The sequence below is a fragment of the Rattus norvegicus genome, chromosome 7 (genome assembly GCF_036323735.1).
Source record: "Rattus norvegicus strain BN/NHsdMcwi chromosome 7, GRCr8, whole genome shotgun sequence".
In the NCBI taxonomy this organism is placed as follows: domain Eukaryota; kingdom Metazoa; phylum Chordata; class Mammalia; order Rodentia; family Muridae; genus Rattus; species Rattus norvegicus.
This window is the reverse complement of record NC_086025.1, coordinates 124,733,256-124,760,154: the sequence shown is the minus strand read 5'-3', so window position 1 is coordinate 124,760,154 and position 26,899 is coordinate 124,733,256. Positions and strand designations below refer to the sequence as shown.

At 42.2% G+C, this 26,899-nt stretch overlaps 1 protein-coding gene across 6 annotated transcripts in view; it reads right to left on the bottom strand.

Moving 5' to 3' along the window:
• Lrrk2 (leucine-rich repeat kinase 2) overlaps positions 1–26,899 on the bottom strand; it is a 160,989-nt gene that overhangs the window by 107,080 nt on the left and 27,010 nt on the right. For all 6 annotated transcript variants that reach the window (NM_001191789.2, XM_063263367.1, XM_063263368.1 and 3 more), the window contains exons 11-18: positions 26,426–26,532; positions 23,409–23,538; positions 20,743–20,867; positions 16,958–17,064; positions 8,094–8,238; positions 7,256–7,395; positions 4,960–5,088; positions 4,712–4,882 (exon numbers count right to left, since the gene is read on the bottom strand). In NM_001191789.2, the coding sequence (NP_001178718.2) occupies positions 4,712–4,882; positions 4,960–5,088; positions 7,256–7,395; positions 8,094–8,238; positions 16,958–17,064; positions 20,743–20,867; positions 23,409–23,538; positions 26,426–26,532 (1,054 nt within the window). The remainder of the gene's footprint in view (positions 1–4,711; positions 4,883–4,959; positions 5,089–7,255; positions 7,396–8,093; positions 8,239–16,957; positions 17,065–20,742; positions 20,868–23,408; positions 23,539–26,425; positions 26,533–26,899) is intronic.

Here is a 26,899-nt window from a genome sequence, read left to right as displayed (position 1 = left end):
TGAGAGGGTGCTCTTGCATTGCAACTCCAAGCAAACTTCGTTGGTCTTCCTTGGTCTTCACTTCGTAGAATCACTCCAAAGAACTTCTCGGGATATTCAGGCCACTTCCACTGACTTGTGCCAATTGTTTTTGCACAACCTTGCTGTTTTTGTAAGACCGAAACTAACTCATGTTTGATGTTTACTATTGCACTGGACTGCTGGTATCCTGCCGATAAAGAGTGGAATTGCCCTCAGGGAACTACTTCTAAACAGGTCCACAAAAACCTTTTCCTATCAACCTCAAGGAAGAAAGGAGGCTCATGGGACCCAAAAAACTGCCCAGTCTCAGAAGACCTGGAGATCTCAGAAGCCAGAAAGTTACACGTTGTACAAGGCCCCTCCCCAAGGCTGTCCCCGATAGTGGACAACATCTGGGATGCGAAGACTCTCTACTGGACCTTCCTTTGTGTTGGGCTGGGAGTTCCAGGGATACAGCTGTCATGGGTCGTCACCCATTGCTGGGGTGGGCTTTCCCATAACGCAGCTGTCTTTGAGTTATTCATGCTCCTATAAATAACTCCAGTAAGTTCATTGGTTTAGAGGGTAGACTTAGATGGAGATGCTCCATGTTGACAAATGCTTGTTTTAGACTCCTGAGTAAGAGTCACAAAACAATACTATGAATTCAACATTCTTGACAATGCAAAGATGAACACCATACATTTCTATTACAGTGCATGATATAAAATATTTTAGAATTTAAATTTAAAACCTAAAATATAATGGAAACATACATTAAACTCTCATGGACCTACGGGGATAAATCTTGATTTTTGTCTCAGGTTTGGATGTATAGGAAAGGATTTAAGAAATATTTTTATTGGAGTTTGAAGGAAGAGGATGACCAGTTATGTGCTTTCGTTGACCAAGAAGGAAGGCCGAGAAGAAAAGGAAAATCAGTATGGGGGTGGCTAAGAACAAATGAATGCCAATTCGAACCCAGACTCTTCAAGTTACTGTAAGGAACGACAAGTCCTGCCCAGCCCCTGTGATCTTTCCCTCCACAGATCTCATAGTCATGCCACCTGTATCCACACTACCCACAACCAGGCACCAGATCACAGCCACATAGCACAGGTCACATCCGAAGCCAATTCTTCATGGTGCAGGACCTCCCTTCCCTTAGACATCCCACTTAGTCTGAAACTACTGAAGCATTTTTGTTGTCAAGACAATAGCAAATCTCGCCTGGCAGACAATTTTCAGCATTGCCTTTTTCTCAAGTCCCCTCTTCCACCCCAACCCCCCAAACCTACTGTTTGGTCCTGTGACTTAGATAAAAAGGTGTCATTAAGAAGCATTGTTTTATAGGATGTTTCTCTGATCCAATCACTGCTTGTTAAACTTTCCTAGAGGCTTCATTGCCCCGGAAGCCTTTCCCTAAGGGGCCACCCACCCCTCCAGGCAAGGGTTCTTATATTTTCACCATAGGAGCCCCTTGCCCCTGCAGCCAAGGGCTCAATAAGTCATGGTGTTGATCAGGATGCTGTACAAACATCACCTACCCTGGTCTACAGCTCTTCAAGTGTGCCCTGTTCTTACACTGGATCTATGCAGGAGAGCTTGCTCACTATTTCCAAGGTGAAATCATTTTGTTGTACCAGATATTGCTATAGACAAGCCTACTTCTGCCTTTTGACATCAACAATGCCCTAGAAAACCTTCCTTTTCAGTGTCTTACCATGCAACCTCTTATATGCTACAGCTATTTAAAGCATTTACTTCTTATGAACTAGCCAACCAAACTGTCTCTCTTTCAGATTCCCTTACCCTGCCTAGCTACTTGTTTACACTCAAGGATAGGACTGTATACAACCAGCACTAACCCATGAATGTACTTTGAGAAAGACCTACATACAGGACAATACACAAAACCACTCTTCTTGTTGGTCTAATCTGTGACTATTGGCCCTGGAGTGTGGGGAAGAAAATACCTAAGACAGTAACTTAAAGAGTGGTTCATTTCCTATCTGACCACAAACAAAGATAGATTGCAAAATCAAATGTGTCGTGACCCACAGTAGAAAACAGGTCCATTAATCTCTACCAATATATATTTCTGGGGTCTCCAAAGATATTTAATCATTAATTGTGACCAATCTTAAGGACATTCATGAAAATGCTGTGAAAACTGTCTTCACTCCCCAATGCCTTCCTTGTGATTAAACAAATCAACAAAAGCCCAATTAAAAATATATCTTTCATAGAGAAGACACAATAAAAACTTGTGTCATCCAGACATTTTTGTCTCCGATACAATTGTTCTGCCCTTAGCTCCTCTGGTGCTCTCAGCCCCCCTTCCCCCCTTCTCATTTCTTCCAGAGTTCAACAATTCCAACTCCAGATGGTTCTACAAGTAGACAGTGCCTACCATGAGAGAGAGAGAGAGAGAGAGAGAGAGAGAGAGAGAGAGAGAGAGTGTGTGTGTGTGATATATTCAAAGAGCAGCCTCTGATCAAATGATAACCTGAGTACCCTATAACCTTGCAATCCACTGACACCCCAATTCAGCAGGAAGGTAGACTTTTGTTTTGATGCTCTTTAATCTACTAGGTCCCACACCTCATTATTTTGGTAAAATAGTTCATTTAACTCTTTATGTAAATGAAAAGACTAGAGTATTTAGAATCCAGACCTTCTGAGCACAGCTGCAAAGAGCTGAGAGACATACCCAACTCTGAAACGAAGGTGGTTTCTACAAAAAGTTCATAGATATGGCCTTTTCCCTCTGGTCATGACATGCTCACCTTGTTGTCATCCTGAGGCCAAGAATAGTTTCTTGGTAATAGTTATGGAGTAAAAGACTATTGAAGGCAGACACAGGACCTTCAACTGGGATTATAACCACTACTCCCTCCTGCCCTATCCCCAGCTGCAAGTGATCTTGGGAGATACTAGGATAGGTAGGGAGTAGAAGGTTTACTGAGGGGGTGGGTGCTCATGCTCAGTGATAAGCTTCCACATGTTGTCATCCGTGATGGGGTAGGATTGTGTAGATTGAGTCATTTGGGAACCATCCTCAGTCCTCTAAGTAGCCCTCCAAACATCCTTGGTAAAGAAGTCTACTAAACTCATTAGCTGGCTGCCAAGTTAGACTTTGATGGCATTGTACTTTGATCTATCATTAATGACTCATCTGGAGTGAATAGATATTTGTTCCATCTGCCCATGAAAAGTTAACACAACAGCAAAGAAAGTGAAACCATGGAGAGAGATGGGTTCCAACAATAGACTTGGGTTGTGTGGAGGACAATTGGAGAGTAAGGTCTGGGAGGATGCAAAACAAGAGACGTATTTAGAGTATCTCACACCCCGACAAGAGATAAACAAGCAAATGAAGCATTAGACCGGAAACACCCACAGTATCCAGTTAGCTTTGACATTTCCCTAGAGGCCACATTAACCTGCCTAGGAGAGACGAGAAAAAGGGTTCACCATGAGTGATCAGTAGAATAGTTCAATCAGAACCACAATGAGAGGTCACCTTAGCTGGTAAGAATGATTATCAAAAAGGCAAAAGCAAAAACTGCTCTCAAGGGTGTGGAAAAGAAGGAAACACTTAGAGACCGCTTGTGGGAATGTACATTAATTTAGCCCTCGTGGAAAACCATATAGAAGTGTCAACAAATAAAACCTAAAAGTAGGATCCAGGTGTTGTGGTGGCGAGTGTTTTTACGCCAGGACCAGGAGGTAGAGGTGGGCAGATCTCTGTGATTTTGAGTCCACCCTGGTCTTCACAATAAGTTCTAGGCCAGTCAGTAAGATACTTTCACAAATCAACAAGTAAACAGACAACCCTAAAACCTAACAGAACTACCATATAATTCAGTAAACTCATTACTAAATAAATGTCCAAAGGAAATGAAATGTTGAAAAGCATTTACAACCCCATGTTCAGCAATATTCACTCTAATAAAGGTATGTAGTCCATCTAGGGACCCACTACTACGTGAGTAGATAATGATGACTTATTTGCAAAATAGGTTACTCAATCTCATTTGCCATAACCTTATTACTGAATCACAAGATGAATGAAAGTCCAGACTAACAAATGAGGGGAATAAGTCAGACAAAGACAGAAAATAATACATCATGTCACGCACACCTAGAATACAAAGTTGATGTGGTAGAGCTGGGAATAGAATGGTGCTGGCTGGAGGCTTGCACAGCACAGAAAGTAATGGGAAATTTGCCAGTCACAGACACATAACCATGAGATCGTGATTTTAAACATTTCAAATAGACGAATGCATAAAGACAAAATAAGCAAGTAGTTACTTGGTACCAAAGAGAGGATCACACAGACATCCGGAGGGAGGGGAGGATTGGGGACTGGCTGCTGCTTCTGAGACTTAACTGTGCAGTGATGAACATGTTCTAGCATTGTCTCCGGCAATAGCAGTACAACTACACAAACACAAGCCCATATCCTTATAACTTCCCTTCAGAGATGGGCTCTTGCTGTGTCCTTGTATTGCCTAGCTGGCTTCAAACTCACTGGTGATCCTCCTGTCTCAGTCTTTCACGACTGAACTACATACTTTAAACACACAGATTGTACGATATATTCTCTCTCAGTAAATCTTTTCTTTTAATGAGGGAACAATGTCAGAGAGGAGGGAGAAGAGTAATAACGGAGACAACCCAAAGTGAGGACGGGAATATTTACCTGATAGATTAAAGAAGTTGCCCCCTTCGCTTGATTGGCATCGGCTCCCAAGAGGAGCAAACATTCGACCATGATGCTGTTGTTCTGATCGCAGGCTCTCTCTAGCATCTTGCTTTTCAGCTCATCATCCACAGCCACTTTTGCAAAGCATTTGCAGCATAAGTTGAGAAACTAGAAAGAGAAGGAATGAGGCTGAGAAGCAGCTGGAGGGAGGGATAGGGTTTGGCCCACAGGCAGCAACACCCTACCTGCTCATCCTTTTGTTCCAGGACACCGGAAGACATCTGATGAAACATCACCACATCAAATGAATAGTGCACTAGCAGCTTGGAGAAAGATACGGACAGGTCAAGCATTGACAAGACCGTCTGTAATCCCTGAAAGTGTAAGCAAAAGTAATGTAAGTGATATGATGAATCACGGACAAAATAACTCAATGATACACAACAGTTCATGCATGATATTTAAGACCCTGCTTGCTCTTTTAACTAAACAGAGAGACCTAGACTTGAACTCGATGGCTATAAACCTTGAAATAAATCATAAATGTCTCCCTCTTTTGTTACTGAGGAATACATTAAGGACAAGGAGAACAGAGACTAGCTGGCAAGCCATCCTCAAATACTTAATCCTCTCAAATTTGCCCATTAAAGTTTCCTTTGGGAAACCAGAGCTGCCAGAGGGAAGCTAGATGTTGCTTGGGATTAGAACAGCTGGTGGCATCTGGATCCAAAGAGTCCGGTCTTGACTTCAGGAGGGCGAAGCAGTCATGGACTCAGGCACTTCTCCCGCCTTTTTGGACTAGCTCCTGCATACACTTGTACCTGAGAGGCAAGCAAGTCCTCCTGATCTCACTGCTGTTCAGCGCAACTGTCTGAAGCCCTAAAGGCAAAATAAAGGGCAAGTCCTTCTGTCCGGTTTCATACAAACAGCAATATTGCTTCTTAAAAGGGGTCTCAAGCTGGCCAAGGTTGACCAGGGCCTCTCAGCCTATGCAGTCCTTCGAGGAAGGGTCCTCACCATGCTGTTAGCATTGAAGATCATGAGTAAACTCAAAAGAGATCAGTGTGCCCTCTACAGTAACATCAGAGCAGTCTGTCTGTGCATCAAGATGATTTTGCTCTCTTTGGATGCTGAGTTGTACAAACACAGACACTTGAGCAAAAGTGCATTTAGTTTGTGAGGTTCTGAGGAGGTGTCACGTAAAGCCTCACAAGAGGTTCTAGATGTGCAAGTGTGACAGTCGAGCTGGGACTGCACCTTTGAAGGAACTGTTTACAGCTCTGCACTGGCCAGAGCTTAGTGAACTTCCCAGTTTGGCTTTTATAGCCTCTGCTATGGAGACTTGAAAATTCACATGCAATGAATTAATCCATAGTAACTGGAGCCCCAGACCACACAGTTATTTCCTTCCCTTAAATGGCTTTAAATCAATCCTGCTGGGGTTGGGGATTTAGCTCAATGGTAGATCGCTTGCCTAGCAAGCAAAAGGCCCTGGGTTCGGTCCTCAGCTCCGAAAAAAACAAAAAACAAACAAAAAAAAATCAATCCTGCTATGGCTTTCATCTGTTTAGAGTAAAGCACTTTCCGAAACACCGATTTTAAAATGCATTCCTGCTCTGAGCTAAGAAGGCAGGGTCTTCTGTACTCTACAATAAAGAAAACACTTTACCTGCATATGTGATTTGCTGAAAACCTCTATGTAATGGTTACAGCCTAGATATCTTTATTGGTTAGTTATTGATTAACCAATTAACTGGATCATTTATTGGTTTTTATTCGTACGGTCTATTTTGTCAGTTAAGAAAAAAATTGCATGCGGTCCATCGAAGATATAAACTTGATTATCAAAAATCCAAACCCCATACAGAAGTTTTGGGCTATTCATTTGGCTAACGCTTGCAGAAGATATGAAGCATTGTATTCCTGTAGGGGTTACCAGTCTCACGACTTTACAAGTCTCAAACTCCTGGGCTGAAGTAATTTTCCCTCCTTGGCTTCCAGAACAGCCAGGACTCTGGGTATCTACACACCAAATAACAGCTTTTCTTATTCCCTGCTGAATCAACCTTACATCGTTTCACAGTCCTCACAAAGACAATTATTACATGTCTACTTTAAATAAAGCTTGGTCAAATTTATTTCAAATCTTTATCCTGGGAAGAAAACATCAAGAAGCAAAATAGCTACAGGCAAAAGCAGTTCAAGAGAAGCCACAGAGGACAGCCATCTTTAGAATAATAACTTGTATTTGCCCAAAAATCTAAGCACAAACCAAAAAAAATCAGCTACTGGAATGCCTTCAGCGTTTTTATGAGGAGAGAAGGCAAACAAATCTGAAAAAAACACTGATTATTTTTTCAGATCTAATAATGAACACTGGATCTTTACAGTCAGTGCAATTTTCTACACCTTCTATAATTAAAACACTACAGAATGATAAATGATTTTAATTAACTAAACTATCTTGTTGACGTATGGTGAGTGTTGCGAGAGTAGAAGCGGGAGATTGTGTAAGCTCCCAGTTCTCTAGAGAGTACTCACTGTAGTCTGTACTTCAGCAACATCTTTAAATCGCTGCAAGGTGGAAGCCAGAATTTTTGCCAGGAGGTGCCCTGTCCCTATGCAGAAATTCTTCTTTGTCATCAGGCATCCCATAAGGTGTAAGCCCAGACACTGAATTTCTAAAACACAAGAGAAAAGTAACAGTGATAATTCTTTTAACCTCAAAACTGAAGGAAAAAAATTTTTAAAAAATCCAGTTAATAAGTGTACTACTGGCTGGTTTTGTGGCAACTTGATGCAAGTGGGCGTTATCTCAGAGAAAGGAGCCTCCCTTGAGGAAATGCCTCCATGAGCTCCAGCTATAAGGCATTTTCTCAATTTAGGATCAAGGGTGGGAGGGCATTTTGTGGGTGGTGCCTTTCCTGGGCTGGTGGTTCTGGGTTCTATAAGAAAGTAAGCTGAGCAAGCCAGGGGAGGCAATCCAGTAAGCAGCGCCCCTCCATGGCTCCTGCATCATATCCTGTCTCCAGGTTTCTACCCTTGCAACCTCTCCACCAATGAACAACAACAACAACAACAAACAAATCTCATTGTGGAAGGAAAGTATAGCATGTCATAGTGTGTCCCACACTCTACCCTTTTGTCCACACCTCTTTACTTGCAAATGTTCATTGCAATGACTTGTTATTCTGGTAGGAAGACTCTACCAGACTGTGTGAGTTCCAGTCCTCACTTCCTTTGGTGATGAATAGCAATGTGGAAGTGTAAGCTGGATAAACCCTTTCCTCAACTTGCTTTTTGGCCATGGCATTTTGTGCAGGCATAGAAACCCTGACTAAGACAATGATCAATGGTTCCAAGCTCCATCTGTACCAACCTTGGTCATCTGGATACATCTGTAAGGTATGGAGGACTGAGTCAACTGCTCCATGCAGGGATAACATCTCTAAGGCATCGGGAAGATGTGCGAAAGAAGAGATGACTTTCAATCCACATTTCTGAATCCCGGGATTCCCAATGAACTAAAAATCAAAAGAAGTTTAAGAATATTTGCTGTTGTCAGAAAGGTTTTAGGACACGCCTCCATAAGTCAGTTACAGAATGATACAGCATAGTTCAATATCTGGGGACACAGCTTGGACAGGACAGTGGTTGACTACCATGAAAAGCCCTAGGTTTGATCCCCACTACAGCAACAAAACACTAAGCATGTGATACAGAACTGCAAACCCAGTACTTGGGGGATGGAGGCAGGACGATCAAAACTTCATGGTCGCCCTCAGTTAGATAGTATAGAGGTAGTCGGGGATTTATGAGACTCAGCCTCAAGAACACAACATAAATGATGTTGTTAAATACAAATTAATATCTTTTTTTTTACTTTTTATTGGTTCTTTCTCTCCCTCTTCTCACACCTGCCATCCACCCTTGCAACCTCCCCGCCAATGGAGGAAAAAAAAACTCATTGTGAAAGATGTAGCATGTCACAATGTGTCCCACAGTCTACCCCTTGGTCTATACTTCTTTGCTTGCAAATGTTCATTGCAAGGACTCGTTAGCCTGGTACGAAGACTCTAGCTTCTGCTACTCTGCTGATACTGGGACCTCACTGGGACTTCTCATAGATATCCTATTATTTCCCAATTTCGTGGAGATCCTGTAGCTTTGGATCTGTATGACTTGCCCCTTCGTGTAGTCTGGCAGTCCATTGGGTAGATGTTGGGATGGGCCAAGTCAAAGCCCTGGATTGGGCCTGAGAGGTATCTGAGATAGTTGGACCACCAGGTCTCCCATACTCATGCCCTTGGGGCCACCTCGCCAGATATCCCTTCTACCAGGGCCAGCTCTCTCAAATGCTGCAACTGGTTAGTAACAAGGCCCATGCTCCCACACTCATGAACCTAGGGTCAACTCTCCTGATTACCATAGATGGTGAGGGACAAGAAAAGGGAGGACTCTGTCTCTCCCTTGTCTGTGCCAAGCAGACAAGAGGCAGGGCCAGCCCTCCCACACTGTCAACCTTGGGCCAGCTCACCTATACTCTCTAAATCCAGGGCCAGCTCTACTGTGCTGCCTAGGTGAAATGCAGGGTCTGCTCTCCCTAGGGTGGCAGCAGGTGAGGGGTTGGGGGAGCTCTCCTGCTTTGATGACCTCAGGGTCAGCTCTCCTACCTGCCATTGGTAGCAAAGGACGATGGGGGGAACAGATTGCTATCCTTATTTCTGCCTTCTATATTACTAATTAATTGTATGTAACAAGAGTAAACATTTTAACCTTCAAGTGCTTGCTCTGGGTCAGGTATTGCACCGAATACACACATTGCACAACAATCTAATTAAGTCCATGTCATTGTCAAACATGCATTGGAGAAAAGACAGCCTCTTCAGTCCATGCTGGTATAGAAAACTTGCTGCAGGTATGCATAAGATAGAAAGTTGGCACTTGTATCTTATTCTCTGCACAATGGGTCATTTCTAATCCAGACTGAATTCACTGGGGTTAGAAAGAGTGAGCCCCACAGATGGCACACTACAGCTTCCACGGTGAGTGTTTTTCCTCTGTTGTGGGGGAGGCTGCAAGGTTGGAGGGCATGTACAAGGGAAGGGGAAAGGAGTGGGGTTGGGGTGCATGTTGTGAAATTCACAAAGACCTAATAAAACATATTTTTAAATGTAGAAATTTTCCAAAATGGAAATTTAAAAAAGAGAGAAAGAAAGAGAGAAAGAAAAAGAAATGAAACCAAACCAGGAATACTTTGTTGCAAAGACATAAATAAACCTAACCAGTTTGCAGTGCTGTCTTTCACCACAGGAAGGTCTAAGTGAGCTTGACCCCAAGTGTCTTGTGGGCTTGATTTCATTTCTTCCTGTCAAAGTGTGTCAAGTGATAGTTTTGCTGGGCTTCAGAGATGTGCCAATAAGCTTAAATCACATAGCTCAGGCAACAGACCTAGGCCTGGAGTATCTTAGAGACCTGGATTCTAATTACCACATTAGAATCCTAAATCGGGTTTCCTCTAGCAATTTGAGATATGTGGTACCCTGATGGAACACGGGTCCTTTTCAAGGACAGGTGGTTGCTGTTTGAGAGGAAATGGGCAGCTCACAGGCAACCACATCCCTACACTTCCTTTTTCAATGTCACTGGCGCATACACACACACACACGCACATCATCATCATCATCATCATCATCATCATCACATCATCATCTCTGGATCTCCATACTTGGGCCATACTCTCTGACCTCTACATCAATGTGACATCTAACTTACAGAATTTCTTTCAAAGATTACCCCAACACCTTTCTCGGGGATGAATTTTACACAGATATATCATGCAAATACTTATTTCATGGTCTCTACCTCCCCAAATCTGATCCCACCGCCACTGCTACAGGACAATGCTGAGATAACTTTAGATCAGATTCCCGAGCTCTGGTGAGCCTTCCTACCCACAGCCTCCTACCTCCAGCCTCGGTTTGTCTATCACCTGCTCCTCCACGATCTCCATGACTTAGCACTTGGTTCCCCCCCAGGGTATAGGGATGTAATAAACTTCTTCTCCTGCGCCTTGCCCTCTGTCTCTAGCTTCTCAGTCATTATGCCCCGTATCATTTAATCAAAATGCTCTTATCTCCCCCCTTCTCGGGAATTCTGTTTTCCAACACTATTCACATCTAGTTCGCTTTCTCTGAGTAGTAACGCTGCATTATTTTGCTGTCAGGTAGATAACGTGTCACATTCTGTGAATCTGAAGACCTCAAATAAAGAACGGAGTAATATCAACTTGAAAGTGGTAAGGAACTTTTGCAGATATAGGAACGGGGTCTCACCGTGTGACCGTGGAAAGACTTTTGCTGTCATCTCAATATCCTATTCTCTAACACAGCCCTCTTGATGTCAGTGCTATAAGGATCTGTCCATGCAATCAACATGGAGTGACAGTGAGAGCCAGGCTGAAATTCTCACCAGAAAGGAAACATGCGCTAAGGCAAAGAAAAGTATCCTCTTTCCTTCCCTTCTGAACCTATTAATAGGAGCGTCTACACCCACTACCTCTATATTCTTGCTACCCTTTAATTTTATATAATCAGACTTCTCTCTTAATGACTCTGAATTAAAAGCACTCAGAGACAAAAAGTTCCCTAACAACTTAATTGCCGCCTTCCCACTCCTTGATTTCTACACTGTGCTGAAACGTTAAAGCCATTCATTTGTCCATCTTTAACTCTTCCTGCAGCTCTAAACTACACAAGTGCCACAGGTGAGATCATTGCATTACACAACAGCGACCACCGCATGGAAAGACAAAAGCTGTAGGCACTTGCCTCTAAGAATTTTGCAAATAATAGAGAAACTCTAAGGGCTGGAGAGGTGATCTTCCCTAGGGAAGAACCTACCAAATTGTCATCCACTACCACAGAATCCACCCTGAAAACATGCAAGTAATATCATACAGACTAAGCAGGCTCTATTTAGGAATGTGAATGTATGTATACATATGCATTTAATAACAATTAATTTTAAAGGGAGCCATGAATTTGGAATAGAACAAAGAGGGGTATATGGAAAGATCTGGAAGGAGGAAAAGAGGGGGAAATAATATAATTATTATAATCTCAAGAAATTATTTTAAATTATACATTATATTAAAATTTTAAATAAGAAGTAATTAAGCAAAAAGTAAAAAATAAATTTACATATACCAACATTTAATTATCACAAATCTTATGGTGTAGACACATTACAAGACTCTTCTTGCTTCCAGCTAAGCAGACTCCACAGGGAAGGGAACTCAATTTCTCAGGGGGTCATGCATGGTTTTGTTTTTATCTCTCGTTCTCCACATTCTCACATATATCCCATCTTTGCTCATGATAGAAAAAGATACATATATGGATTTGTGCCCCCATCCGAACAAGGAGAGAGCATGAGATAAACAGATTGTGTCTCACAGTGTTCCCTTAAATAGCAGAAGAGATCCAACATTATTTGTCGGTGCCCGCACTGACGCAGTACCGAGAGCCAGGTGTAAACCTACGGGGTTTAAGAAAAATCACATACTCTGGTCATTCGTGTCATGAGAAGCCAAATCCTTTGCTTTATTCACCAAATATATACCCCCAGTTCACAGAGTGGAAAATTCCAGGAAGCAAAATGGGAAAAACGGCTTAAGGCCTCAGGAACAAAAGACCAAAGGAGTGCCCCAAGTTTACTGAGGAGAAATCCAGGAAGACCGGCATAAGCCCCCAGGAACAAAGACCGAAGAACAAAAAACTGGAATGGACCATCGCCCAGGTGTATGCCCCGGCCAGGGTGCTCCTTTGTTAGGAACAAAAGGCTTCTACATGCATCAGCAGGGCTTCAGCTGGGGTCAAACCCTGCAGGGCACCCAGGAGGGCCTGGACAATTATATAGTTTCTAGGAAGAGTGCTAAACCGATGGAAGAAAACCTATGTTCATGAAGATGCAATTCAAGAAAACTTCCCGGTGGGGAGAAAACGTGTTTAGCTCGTATCAAAACTAGCATCAAAATATGCCTCAATGGCATGACTGTCTGGGCTTCAAGAGAAAGAATACTTCTGGCATCCAGGAGACACTATCAACTCACAGAAATGTATGAAATAAAAACAAGTCTGTCTCAGACTTCTCTGCTAAGACACTCAAGACTAGAACAACATCTTCAGACATCCAGTCAAAGAAATGACCCCCTTAATGTTTTACAGCCAGCCAAATTAATCTTTTCAAGAGTTCAAATACAGAGCTGGAGAGATGGCTCAGTGACCAAGACCACTCGCTGCTCTGGCAGAGGACCAGAGTTCAGTTCTAGCGCCATTAGGCTACCCATGCTCATTCCAGCCCTACGGGTATCTCACACCTTCTTCTGGTCTCTGGGTCCCCTGCACAAAGGCACAAACACACGTGACTATACTGTGAGTTTAAAAAAATTAAGATGCATACATTTTAAGGGTTCATGATAAACTTACAAACAAAAGGATTCAAAACATCTAAATATTAGGGCATGTGACATTAAGAGAAGTTCTGTTGGAAAAGGAGTGATGAATTCAACCTCTTAGATCAAAAGACTTGAGAACAGTGAGAGCTGACAGAATAAAATAAAATCAAGTTTAGAAAGCACGGATCACCTAAAGCTGACTGCAAATACTACACGGTCTTTCAATGCAGAATTAAATTATTTCACCCAATTTGATGGGAAAACAGGTAGAGAGTGTATAGAAGTGACTGCTCCAGGTCCTAGGCCTTGGTAGGCAAAGGTCAAAATGTACTTCAATGTCTGATGGTGATAATGCCAACAGTGAGTTCATGCTGTGTGCCAGGCCCCAGTGTGACCAGCTGTTCATGCTATCTGCTTGCTCTCTAAACTTGAGGGCATGATGAGTAGAGTCAGATTAGAGCAGAAAGTCCTGCACAGCGAAAGAAACAAGAACAAAGTATACAGTCGACGGTAACCAAGGGAAAGAAGGGAGGAGACATGGGAACAGCAAAAATACCAATTCCAGGGAGACTTACTATGCATAAGATGTAGACATGAATGAAAGAAGAAATCGGCACCCAGGGAATATCATGTTTGACCTATCAGCACATTTAAAATGCCGCTACACAGAATTGCCCAGTTTGGAAATAGTATAGTAGAGTTGATGGTCATCTATCACTGGTCATTATGTTATCAGCACAGATTAAACCAAGCTTCAGTAAAACTCCTCAGATGTCATAGGCTAAAGAACAATAGGTTCCATTCTTGCCTACAATACACATGTGTTTCAGGTCAATGGGTAGGTGGGGTGGGGTTCAGTTGAGTACTGCCACAGGGCAAACAGGCCAGAGTGCCTGATGGAATGTTCTTAGATGCCTTATGCTTCCACAGCTGACTCTTCTGTCCAGAAGTCATGAATGTAACCTCTGTCTTCAACTCCGTGCTAAAACCAACCATTACCCCAAACTATTGCCCAATGAAATACTAATCCAAGGTTTCCATACATTTGGAAAATACAAGTCCCTGTCCATGGTACAGGGTTACCACCAGGCAAGGCCTTAATTGGTCAGTGTTTCTATTACAAATGGTGCAAAAATGACCATTCTTATCTAGACTCTTAATATACAAGTTCCAATATACTATATTATAAATTATTAAAATGTAATCATTGACCAATATGTCCATTTTAATTGTAATGGGTGTTGCCATTTTGTTCCGGTGGTGGTGGTAGTTGTGTTGTGTTTTGTTTACTCTGTAGCCCAGGTTGACCGACAACTCACTGTCAACTCAAGTTGCCCTTAAACTTGCAGCAATTCTCCTGCTTCAGCCTCCCAAGTGTTGATGTTATAGACATAAGACATCACAGTTAGTTATCAAATTTCCTGGGAATATTTTTTTTCTTTTTGAATCCACATTATGATTACAATCTACATATGTGATTACAGTTGATAACATTTACATATGTACATAGAAAATTGACTTTTTACCTTTCCATTCAATCTTGGTATATATTTTTGCCAAAATAATAAATATTAACCTTCTATGTTTTTCCCCCAAGTAACTGGGTTTAAATTTGGTAACAGAAATCGCTGTGTGAATCATGTTTCTTTCAGTGTTGAGGAATATTATAAACCAGCTGCATAATTCTCTTGGGTCTAATATTTAAGCCAGCATCATATGAAATGGACCACACATCCTCCAGTGCCAATTTCACACAAGTGTGTGTTCCAACATCTTATAAAACATTTGGTTGCCCCACTGGAATTATATTATATGACTTATTGCTCCTTATCAAGTTCTCCTGCAAATCTTTATGCAAATTGACTGTTTCATATAAATTTTATATTTGCTTACCTAGTTTAAGTAAAACTACTGCAATTTTTATAAAGGCTATAAATCTGGACCTCCCTGAGCTCCCAGGGACTAAACCACTAACCAAAAAGTACACATGGAGAGACCCATGGCTCCAGCCACATATGTAGCAGAGAATGGCATTATCTGGCATCAATAGGAAGAGAAGCCCCTTGGTCCTGTGAAGGCTCGATGCCCCAGTGTAAGGAAACGGCAGGGCGGTGAGGTAGGAGTGGGTGGATGGGAGTGGGAGCACCCTTATAGAAGCAGAGGAGGGGGTGGGATTGGGGGATTCTGGAGGGGGAAACTGAGAAAGAAAATAACATTTGAAATGTAAATATCCGATAAAAAAGGAAGAATAAAAGTGTATCAAAGAAAAAATAAAGGATATAAGAGTACCTCAGCTTTAATTTTAAAGTCTTCCATGAAGATCAATCTTTTTGTGTGTTCACCTCTTCTCCCTCCTCTGAGTTTTACACTTTCTACAAACCAAATGATCTCTGAAACCACCTCTTATTTAAGAATAAAATACTTTTTTTTTCCGATACAGCATTTTCAATGGAGTCTGAGATGTCCTGGAACTCATTCTATAGACCTGAATAGCCTCAAGCTCACAGAAATCCTCCAGCCTCTGACCCCAGCAAGTGCTTGGATTCAGGGCAGGTGCCGCCACCACCTGGCTCATAAAACATATCTTAAATTTAAACTTTCAACATTTTGCTCTGAGCTTCTGCGAATCAGAAAGTCTTTACCTGAGACCCTCTCGTCAGAAAACTGACTTTTATTTCCCTGGGTTCCCTGGCCAAAAAGGCAGGTGTGTGTGGCTCTGCAGACACAAGCATGTAGACAGAGTCAAGATACTGAGATCTACTTTCTTCCTCAGAAATGACAAACAGTGACCTGTGGAAAAGATACCTGAACACTGTGATGGGTGAACAATTCTAAAGGCCCAGCATACGTAGGTCAATGACCCAACAGAGCTTTTGTAGGGCGCCCTCCAGTGGTGAACAACGGTACTGCGCATGCGCAGGTTTTGCACCTGGTGTCAGTTGGCGTTAATATGCTAATGAGGGGCGGTACCATGCTAGTGAGGTGATTCATTCTCCGCCAATCCCTGGAGGACAAGTAGTGGGGTGATAGTGGGGTGATCCGTGCCCCACCAATCCCTGAGAGATTATTAGCATACTGTTGTGTATATAAGGCGAGCGACTTTGCCTCTCGTGGTCCCCTGTCCCCTGTCCCTGTTCAAGAGAGCTGTACAGTAAAGGCTTGTTCGCAGAAGAATCCTGTTGCCACGCGTCGTTCTTACTGGCAAGACGTTGGGCGCGTGACAAGCTTAACTTCAGCTTGAGCTGTAACACTCTGTTTATATACCAAAGCCTGGGCTCACTTGAACAAACACTTTTCCTAGTCTCTGTTTAGATCAATAATAGTTGAATCTCAAGTCATAATTAACGGTTGCTCTGTTGACATCATCCTAATGATAATTCATTCTTGGGAGAGCTATGAAAATATACACAGGCATCGGAGAAGACAGCCGTGTCCTGTCTGGTGTGTTTCTTTTCGTTAAACCTTTCCCCATAGGATCATAAAGGAAGAATGGCCCATCAGGGAGAAAATGGCAGCCTGGGACTGACATCCAGGCCTGGCTCATTCATTGACTTTCTGGTTGAGCAAACTCAGGTAGAAACTTGCATTTGTTGGTTGAGTACTTATCATTCTTTTAATGTATATTTTCCACCCCAACGTTCCTACTCTCACCCTGAGCTCTAATTATGACTTCTAACTATCACATTAAACCAAAGAAAAAGTGAAACTCAAAGTCCCACCCCTATACCCTCCAATTTAACAGTCTTATTAATGGTATGAAGACAGAAAACCCTTGTTCCACATACCCTGTTCAGAGCGGCTAGAACCAGCTTGTGGATGTCAGTCCTGAAGCACTGTGTTCTGAGCACGTTTGGTTGGCATCGCGAGTCATCCCTGGAATCTTCTGATACTCCTAAATTCAAGAAGAAATAGTGACAAGTAGGGACACAGTCTTGTCAAACGCACTGACGCTGAACACACTGCCGCTTGCTAAAATCAAGGATAATTTGGGTTGGACTAGGTTCCCACCCTTGTGGAACTTGGTGTCTTTACTTAAAGCATTCATTTCTCTGCTGCATTTTCAGTACCCACACAGATCCCTGTAGCGTTTCACCGCTCTGCAAGCACGTGTGCCAGCCAGTCACTCTCAGTAGGAAAACCTCTGGCCTCAGGGAATGAGCTACCACGAGCGTCTTCATGCTCCCTGCTTCCCAGAATGGAAATCATTTCCTTTCCATGCAGCAGCCCTTCAAGTCGTGTACACTGTAAACTTCTTCAGCAGCAGACCCACAACCTCATCTTTCCACATCTCCAGGGTCCAAGAACAGTGTTTCAGTGGCTTGGGAGACACTATTACACCAACACGTGATAGAGTCAGGCAGCATCAGTTGAAGTCTTCAAAGATCTCTGCGTCTGCGTACCTCAGTTTCGTCATCTACATACTGCAAACTAGAATGGCAGCTGCGCGCAGTAGAGGAGACAGACGGCAACGCCACGCCTATTAATGTGTACACGTAACACCGGGTTTACTAATACCTATTTATGCATGTACAGTGTAGCCTTAAAGTCATCATTTTTAAAAATATCAGTGACCGTCTAACTGGCTATTAACTAGCTATAGTGCTTCAGGGTCAGTTTACAATCCTGCTAAGAGAAAGCACGGGACTAGAGAGACAGCTCAGAGGCTGAGAGCGTTGGCTGCTCTTCCAGAGGACCAGCCTTAGTGCCCAGGTCCCAGGTTAGGCAGTTCACAACCGCTTGACCCTTCTGGTGCCCACGTGTATTGTATGCATATGGTTCACTTATATAAACTTGGGGACACATGCATACACAGAAAACCTTTAAGAAAATAATTGCACATTCAAGATATATATATGTATATATATATATATATATATATATATATATATATATATATATGAATGATTGACGAACAGGCCTGGTTCCAGCAGGCTTTTGCTGCTCTTTAAGAATCCATCCACCTCAAAGAAATAAACTGGGAGCACTAAAGACTACAAAAATATTTTATTAATCTGAGCATGGCGGCACACGCCTTTAATCCCAGCACTCTAGAGGGAGAGTCAGGCAGAACTCTGTGAGTTCAAGGCTAGCCTGATCTACATAGTGAGTTTCAGGACAGCATGGTCTATGTAGTGAGTTCCAGGACAGTCTAGACTACATAGTGAGACCTTACCTCTAACTACTAAAGTGTGTGTGTGTGTGTGTGTGTGTGTGTGTGTGTGTCTGTCTGTCTGTCTGTCTGTCTGTCTGTGTCTGTGTCTGTGTGTGTGTCTGTCTGTCTGTATGTGTGTGTATGTGTGTGTGTATGTGTGTGTATATGTGTGTGTGTCTGTCTATGTGTGTGTATGTGTATGTATATGTGTGTGTATATGTGTGTGTCTGTCTATGTGTGTGTATGTGTGTGTGTATGTGTGTGTATATGTGTGTGTCTGTCTATGTGTGTGTATGTGTGTGTGTGAGTGTATGTGTGTGTATGAATTGTTCTGCTTCATTAAATCTACCAAATTAAAAATTAATAATAAAATTTTAAGTAAAGTTATGCCTTAATGCCAGTCCTGAATGGGAAATGATAATTTAATTTGAAACATACAGATTGATCACTGTTTTCATTCAAAGTATCAGATTTTAAAAATAAAATTAGTAAGATTTTCTTATTTTGAAACACTTGTCTCACAATGAAAATCTTCTTAATTCTGAAAGAGGAAACACCTAGACACAGTGGAACATAGTTGGTTTAGTAAACTTTTATTTTATGAGGAATAAATATGGATTTCAAAAAGTTGGAACTTTATATGAGAGCAACACAAAAAATATTAGTGGTCCCCTACTTATCTCTGAAGTTCACTCTCTCTGCATCTGCCTCATCCACTCCATCATCTCACTAGATTACCACCAACTCCTAACCTACTCTCCTACATTGAGTCCCCACTCAATCGCCCCATATAACACCATCATTGATACGAATTGCAAATGTGGTCACAGAACTATAGGGTAGTGATCCCAATTATTAATGCATATTATTAAACATACTTTTTACAATTCCAAAAGTTATTCACATTGTTGCTTGATATCAGAGTTGTGTATAACAAGCTCTTGACACCCTAATGGTATACACACACACACACACACATACACACACACACACACACACGCATGCTATATGTGTGTGCATACATATGTATATATGAGTATATTTCAGACCTATAAAAACAAAAGAGTTTAAACATAAATTATTCAGAAATCTAAACTTTTATTAGATTCATGGAGATACATAAAAAAAAGAGGGAAATGCACATATACATGAAAATATTTAAAAGAAACGGGTAGTCTGACTCAAACTCATATAACACTTTCTCCAGTCAGAGTTACCACTAGATTGAGTGCAAGGTAATAGGCTAAAAGCCATCCTCTCATCCTCAGTGGTAGAGCATTCTAAACATCAATGGGATGCTAAACCCTTGCTTACGTTTAATTGTACTACTTAAGTTTTCTTCTTGGAGTACGCCAGAAACGTATCAATTCTACAATTCCATTAGTCCGGGAGGGACACGTTTTTCTTAAAGTGTTTAGAAGGAATCCTTCTAATATTTGTAAATAAGATATGAGAAACAAAAATAATTCAAGTAAGGCCATCATTAAGCTTTCAGAACATTTTTGAGCCTTTAATAAAATTTAACTGTTCTCCATGTGAAATCACAATCACTCAGCCTTGCACTTAGTGTCTGTCCGTCCTCCCAGACTCGTCCTCATACGCTCCCCAGCTTGTCTTTACTCACTGTGTGCTTACGTTCCTGAAAGCTGTTCTTGGCATCTGACTTGTCCTTGAGTCATAGCCATCTACTCCCTGACCGATGTGCTCCTCTGAAGACATTAGGTGCATCAGTGTACTCAAACCTGCCCAACCTTTGTCAGCAGCGGAGCCCTTCACTGCGGTAATCAATCATCTATTCACCTGTCTACTGAGCTCCTGACATAATAACCAATGTTGCCCTCACTCCCTGTGTCATTCAACCCACTAAAGCACCATGGTGTTCCAAAAGGGAGGCATTTAATAACATGTGCTGAAAGAATGTGGGGGCAGGTGTGTTAGAGAGAGCAGAAGGGCAGACAAGGTGACAGCTGGGGAAAGCCAGGCAGAAGGTGATCATTAAAGTCAACCAGGGAGAGCCCACGGGGCTCTGCCAGAGAAGAGCTAACTTAACCACAGACATGAAGGATTGGAGTGAAGCAACAGACAAGGGCTGAAAGAGTGTTCTGTATTAGCCTGAACTTAAACATGGCCGACGCCAAGGGAACTAGCGAAGAAGCAACAGAGATGATTAGTCCTTAGCGACAGAAGGTCCTCTCTTTAGACTGTGTTCATTTCTTATGTAAATGAAGTGCTAAATATTCTGATGAACTCCTCTACATCATCCTTTCTTATGGCTTTTATTTGGGGTTTGGCAGAAAGGTCTGCGCGTGGCTGTCAGAATTTGGTTCTTTAAGCTTGGCCTAGAAAACCAATGCTAGACGAAAATGCAAAATTCCGTTTAAATGGTGGCTTCTGAGTACAGCCAGTTCTGTGACTCACCCGGCACCACAAAATGCAGAAGAGCTCGCAGTGCCTCCAGCTGGACTGACAGAGACGTTCCATGGGTTCTCATCACTGTTAGTATTTTGGGGATCACTGCCGCCACTGTATCCAAAGAAGGGTTGCTAAGGGTGGAAATAGATTGTTTATTGAGAAAGAAAAGTACAACCTGGTTTATTATGTACAAACACAGAAGGGAAGCTGGAATGGGTGATCAGAGCCAATGTGTGTTACCAGGAAAATCTACAGGAAAACGCACTTGAACCCAACCAAAACATTAAGAGTTTAAATTCTGACCTCAAGAACGAGGTCTGCGATAGCCTGGAAATCTCTTGATTTAGTTTTATGAAGGTGACACCTTCCTTCTCATCAGTGTGTGGATCACGGGCAACATCTCAGAAAGATGTTCACATCTTCATTTTCCAGATTAAGAAAACAATTGTTGTTTGAAGGAGGAAATACCAAAATCCTTTAACTGCAAGAGGCAAGGCCAGGAATCCGGCATCTTATCAGGGTTCGTTTTCCAGACTATCACCACTGGACTTTTTTTTATACAGAGTTTATTAGCTCACATTAAACTCAAGACATCTGAGCCTCTCATCTTCCATGGGTGAGGAAGTGTGCCACTCTGCAAGGCAGACTGGCCATTTTGCCTCACTCATTGTCTTCTTAACTGGAACTTGCCCCACACATCTAACACAATGAAAACCAACATTTAAATATTGCAACTCATTTTTTCAAAAGCAACATTTAAAAAGAGAAATGTGACAGAGATGATGATAGATAGATGAGCTGGACCTGTGTGAGAGGCAAGTAACTCCATTCTTTACACATGTGTGCTGTACATATCCTAACTTTATTCACGTATAATAACCATATTGCTGACAGCGAGGATTTACCGACAACTTAAAATGCACCAAGCTTATCCTAATCCTTCATAAAAATGAATTTTTTAATCCTTATGCCCTAAACCCAAATCTTCTGAAACTGTTACCTGATCCCTCTGTTTTATTCTTCTTAGAAGAATCCTGAAGCCCAACCATTCGATAGTTGGTTCATATCAGGAAAACAGTCATTCAGCTTCCTCTGAGACAAAACCCCCATGTAGGAGGAAGTTCATTAAGACTCCATGTTCGAAGAAGAGGCAGAAACATCCCAGCCCAAAGGAGAGCTCATTAAACTCAGGGAGTAAACTACTCAGACCCTTCAGGAATCCTGAAACTGATGAGATTCACTAGACTTCTCCCTCCAGGGCCTGTATGAGCTGTAAGGCCTGCTAAATGGCTCCCTTAGAGCAGCCCAGGCCTGAAAAGGATAGACACCAGAAGCCTCGCAGACTGGACCAGCTGCCTGAACAGACTCAGCTCACCTGAGCTCCGAGGGATGAGCTCCACAACTTAACGATCTGAGCCCTGTCTGAGCAGTGGGCTCCAGGTTCCCAGCTTTGTGGGCTTTGGTGATGCAGCTGTCTTTGAGTCACTTCTGCTCCAGGATGTAACTCTTCACCTTAGTCCTATAAGTAGCCCCAATAAATCTCATCGACTCACTAAGTTGGACTTCGGTGATATTCTTACTTGGTCTGCTGTAGGTTCAACGTTTAGAACAAACGGGGACATTTGATCATTTGTCCCTAGGAAGAGTGTCTGACAACGCATAAGAGCCATGTCAACCGCAGCACCTGTACCCTGGATGATTTTTTAATCCGTATCTGTTTCCCGTGTGGCTGCTTTCCATTGAATATCAATCAAACAGTGCCAGAGTTATCATACATTCTTTGCTTAATAGATTGAGAAAATACACTAAAACTATATCGCTGGGGGGGGGGCACCTGCCTGAGTTTCAGTTGTCGGCAGGTTTTGTAAGCCTCTAGCTTGCTCTCACCATTTCTACCACAGATAATAATGTCTGGCCTCTTTTGTGCCACTAACCAGACACACAGTGTCACCAAGGCTGGCCAGGAAGTGCTAGTGAATAAAGCATCATTGGGAAAGGAATGAGAGAAAGAAGAGAGGCCAACCTTAATTCAAATGGCAGAATAGCAATGCAAAATAAAATATAATAAATAAATAGTGCCCTAATTCTGAAAAGCAATCATTGCAAAATGCATATTTTCATAGTTTTTATGTTCGCATATACAGTGATCTGAAAAGCTGTTATCAGTTCTGCTACATAATTGTTATTTCCCAAAGCAGGGTAACACCACCCTTGAAGCACAGAAGCAAACCTCCACCATATTTCTGCAGTCTCTACCACACCTCACACTTCTTAATGCTTAGATCCAATATTTCCAGAATATTAGGGACAGATGACAAGACGGCTGTCCTCAGAGACCATGTTTAGCTTTTATTCCAACAGGTGCTTTGAATGACAGTCTGCCTGGCTCAGTGTCCTGCATATATATGAATATGTGTGTGTGTGTTGTATGTATGTATTTATATGTGTGTATGTTTATATATATGTGTGTGTATGTATATGTATACATACATGCATATGTGTGTATGCACATGTATTGTGTATGTATATGTATACATACATGCATATGTGTGTATGCACATGTATATGTGTATATGGATGTGCATATGGGTATGTATGTGTATATGTACATATATATGGATACATACAAATATAAACACACACACACACATATGCTCATGAATGTGCAGTACCTTCCTTCAAACAGATGACTCAGCATCTTGCAGCCACTCTCTGCCACCTCAGGAACCTGGGCGTGCCGCTGCATCAACTCCAAGACATTCAGGTACACTCCTTTTGCAAGCAGGATTTTCCTGAAATTAACTAGAAGGTGTTCTTCAAGTTACTTACAGTAATGAAAGTGCACAGTTGCAAGAACGCATATAACATGTTTCATAAGCTACTTAAAGACCATTAACAGCCACCTATATCTTACAAATATATGACATTCTCTGCTTTTCATATTTATTATTTATTGATGCTCCCATTTAATTTTTTTATTTACAGAGTAGACAGATGTCAATGCGATTAATACATTAAAACCCATAAGAAAGAAGTGCTATGTAGAACAGCACATGTAAACAACACTCCTCACGGTGAGGGTGAGAGTGAAGTGGACGTCTAATCTTTGAATGTCACATGTGACCAGACTTACATCGAGCTTGGAAGCACGAGTATGCTAGACATCGGTGCATGAACTAGAGACACTTTGTGTGTACAGATACAAGCCATCCCTCCATTGATGATGGAAGCCAGAGGCAGGCCTGAGGAGAGGGCCACAGGTGTGTGGATGAGCATGGCTCGCTGGTAACCAGGATAAGGGGATGGCCTGCCCTGGGATGGCCTGAACTACTTTGCACATACTTCATTCATGGATCCCATCGCTCTCTACTGTGCAAAAATGGCATTGCTCGAGAACGGCAAACATGACCGGGAGAGGGGCAGTCATCATGGAGTCCCTTCCGAGTGTCCAGAACATCTTCATGTTTCCCTATTTACGTCCATGATTTTAGTGCCTTTGTCTCTTCTATTTTAGCAGAAAATTATCTTTGTTCAAAGGCGAGTCACAAAAACACCAACTCCTACAGTAGTCACCTTTAGTGAATGCCCATTCACGTTTGTATCTCCTCTCAAACCCCGCTTCTCGGCTTGATTTTTGTCTGGGCTACGTCATGCATCGCATTCCTTAGTTAGTCTTCTTGTCCATCTTTCCCATTAGAATTTGACTCCCTGAGCCTAAGATTTTTATTGAACCATCATACCGCAAGGGCCTAGATTTTATGGAATCAAGCATGTAAGACGAACTCAGTACATAGAAGCTCAATTCATTCAACTGATTAACTGAGTGAGAAAATTATCACAAAAGACGATTGGGTCTAAGCCTTCAAATTGCCATAGTTCCAAGACGCCATCTTTTTTCTTCTCCTCCCCCTCCCCCTCCTCCTCCTTATTCCTCTTGCTCTTTAATTTGTTTTTGAGATTTAGTAGCTGAGGTTGGCCCCAAATACACATTCTCCCTGCTTTAGCTAGAATGCTAGGATTGCAGCTGTACGTCATCATTCCTGTCTAAGAGCTCAGTTCTTCTTCCTGCCAACCCAACCCTGGGATAAACAAAAAACAAACAAACAAAAAAATCCCTTCCCATTCCTTCACCCTTCATAGTCACTGTCCCAAGTAGCTTGCAGTGTGAATTCGGTAGTGGTGCTAAAGAAGCAGGCCGCTCAAGATCCTTGAATTCTATTATACCAAGAAGCCCAGCACGTGCAAGGGCATCTAAAAACACCTAGCTGATAGCCAGGGACAAAGGCGTGGGAGCACGAAGGGAGGGCAGGAACTGATTCGAAACAGATGCTAAGCTGACTCACTAGGTCTTTTGTCCCTCAGAGGCCATAACAGAAGCCACCCCAAGTCACAAAATCTTGATGACGGATTGCCGGACCTAAGAGAGTTTCCTAACGGTTAAGACCCACAGGCCACGCTGTCACTGCTTGGCAACGAGCTTCACCTCTGCTGGGGTGATGTACACAATGCACGTTGGCTGCACTGCAATCCCTGCCCAGACCTCCACAGCTGCAGGGCATCTCCTGTGATGACTCAACACTGGGTCAGACCCTGTCGTCACTCCAGGCCTGGCTGCTCCAAGCCTTTGTGTAATGTGCCGGATTCATTGTTAACTCATTAGCTTTGTTCTTTAACAATGTCCCACGTGTACGCAAATATTTGATTGGGCTCTCCTTTTATGAAAATGCCACCAAGAGAGATGGGTGAGAATGGAGAAAAACTGGAAGGAGATACTTTCCCTCTTGATTTGAACTGAATAGAGCAGCCTGTAGGAGGCTCGTCTGCTTGTTTTCATCACTAGCCTGGCCTTGCCACTAAAATCTGATGTCTCAGATCAATCTTCCTTTCTGTTTCTTTTTTTTAAATGTTTCATTGTCTAAAAATATCCCATAAGAGCTGCCAAATCCCCTTGCCTGGTGCCAGACAAGTTTTCCTGGCAAAATTTCCTGTTTCTGGGGTCAGTAATCTTAAGTAGTTTGACCCAGAACCTTAAAGTTTAAGGGATCTCCCAAGGTATAAAAGAGCCGCTTACCTCTCCATAAGTACGCAAGGCTGTAATACTCACAGGAATTTTACATAAAAGGTCATTTTCAAAAAGTCATAAATATAAAACAGCTCATTCTGGACAATTTTACCAGTTTTCAAAACACTGAATAGCTCATCAAATAGCAACATACCTATAAAGTTTATATAAGAAAAATGAATAAATATGTAAAGAAAAATGTGGGCCATCTTTTTTAGAGGAAAAAAGGCTCTAAAAAATTCTGGTGGCATGTGAGCTAAAAGTCAATCAACAGAAACTGAGTGCTAAAATAGAATATATATATTTTCATATATATATGAAAGCTACGCAGCTATTACAATTGTAATAATAATAATAAATACATTTATTAATATAAGGAGGAAAGCATAACATGCATTTAAAGTGGATACAATGTTCCAATTTCTGCAGTTATGTATCATATGTGCCCCAGATGAGTACATTTGTAGATGTATGCCTGAAAGCTTTATTTTTTTTTTATCCTTTATATACCAACACAGACACTTCAGCTAGCTCCACCTACATGTCTGAATTTTTTAGAATTTGTAGCTTTTATAAGAAAACAGTATGTTTTTCCTTTGTATTAAAAAACACAGTATTCCCCCTTACCGTTTTGTTCCAAGAGAGTGGACAGAGCATGCGCAGCTGCTTGGAAGACGTCTTTGGAAGAAGAGTGCATCAGCATAGACAGCATCACTTCCCTGTGCGCCGGGAACCTTTCAAAAAGCCAAGTGCACCTCAGTTCACAGCAGCCTCCAGCTCCATTGCGCACTCACGCTGCCTGTGAACCCTAACAGTGCAGGCATGGAGGCCGAGCTGTACGCCGCCTCCACTCACAGCAGAAGCTTAAGCCGTACAAGGCTACAGGTAGATGTTAGATTCAACTATGTCCAACGCTAACACTTCTGCTTCTGCAGAAGCCTGCACGCCTTATGGAGAACACTTGGCTTTGTAAACATGTAACAAGGGATAGACCGCTACAAAGTTGCTATGGAGCAAATCGCACCCGGTGGACATAAAAACAAAGATAAGTTCTATCCGGTTTTGTGGACGCGTGAGGAGGGATAGGCAGCTACAGAGTTG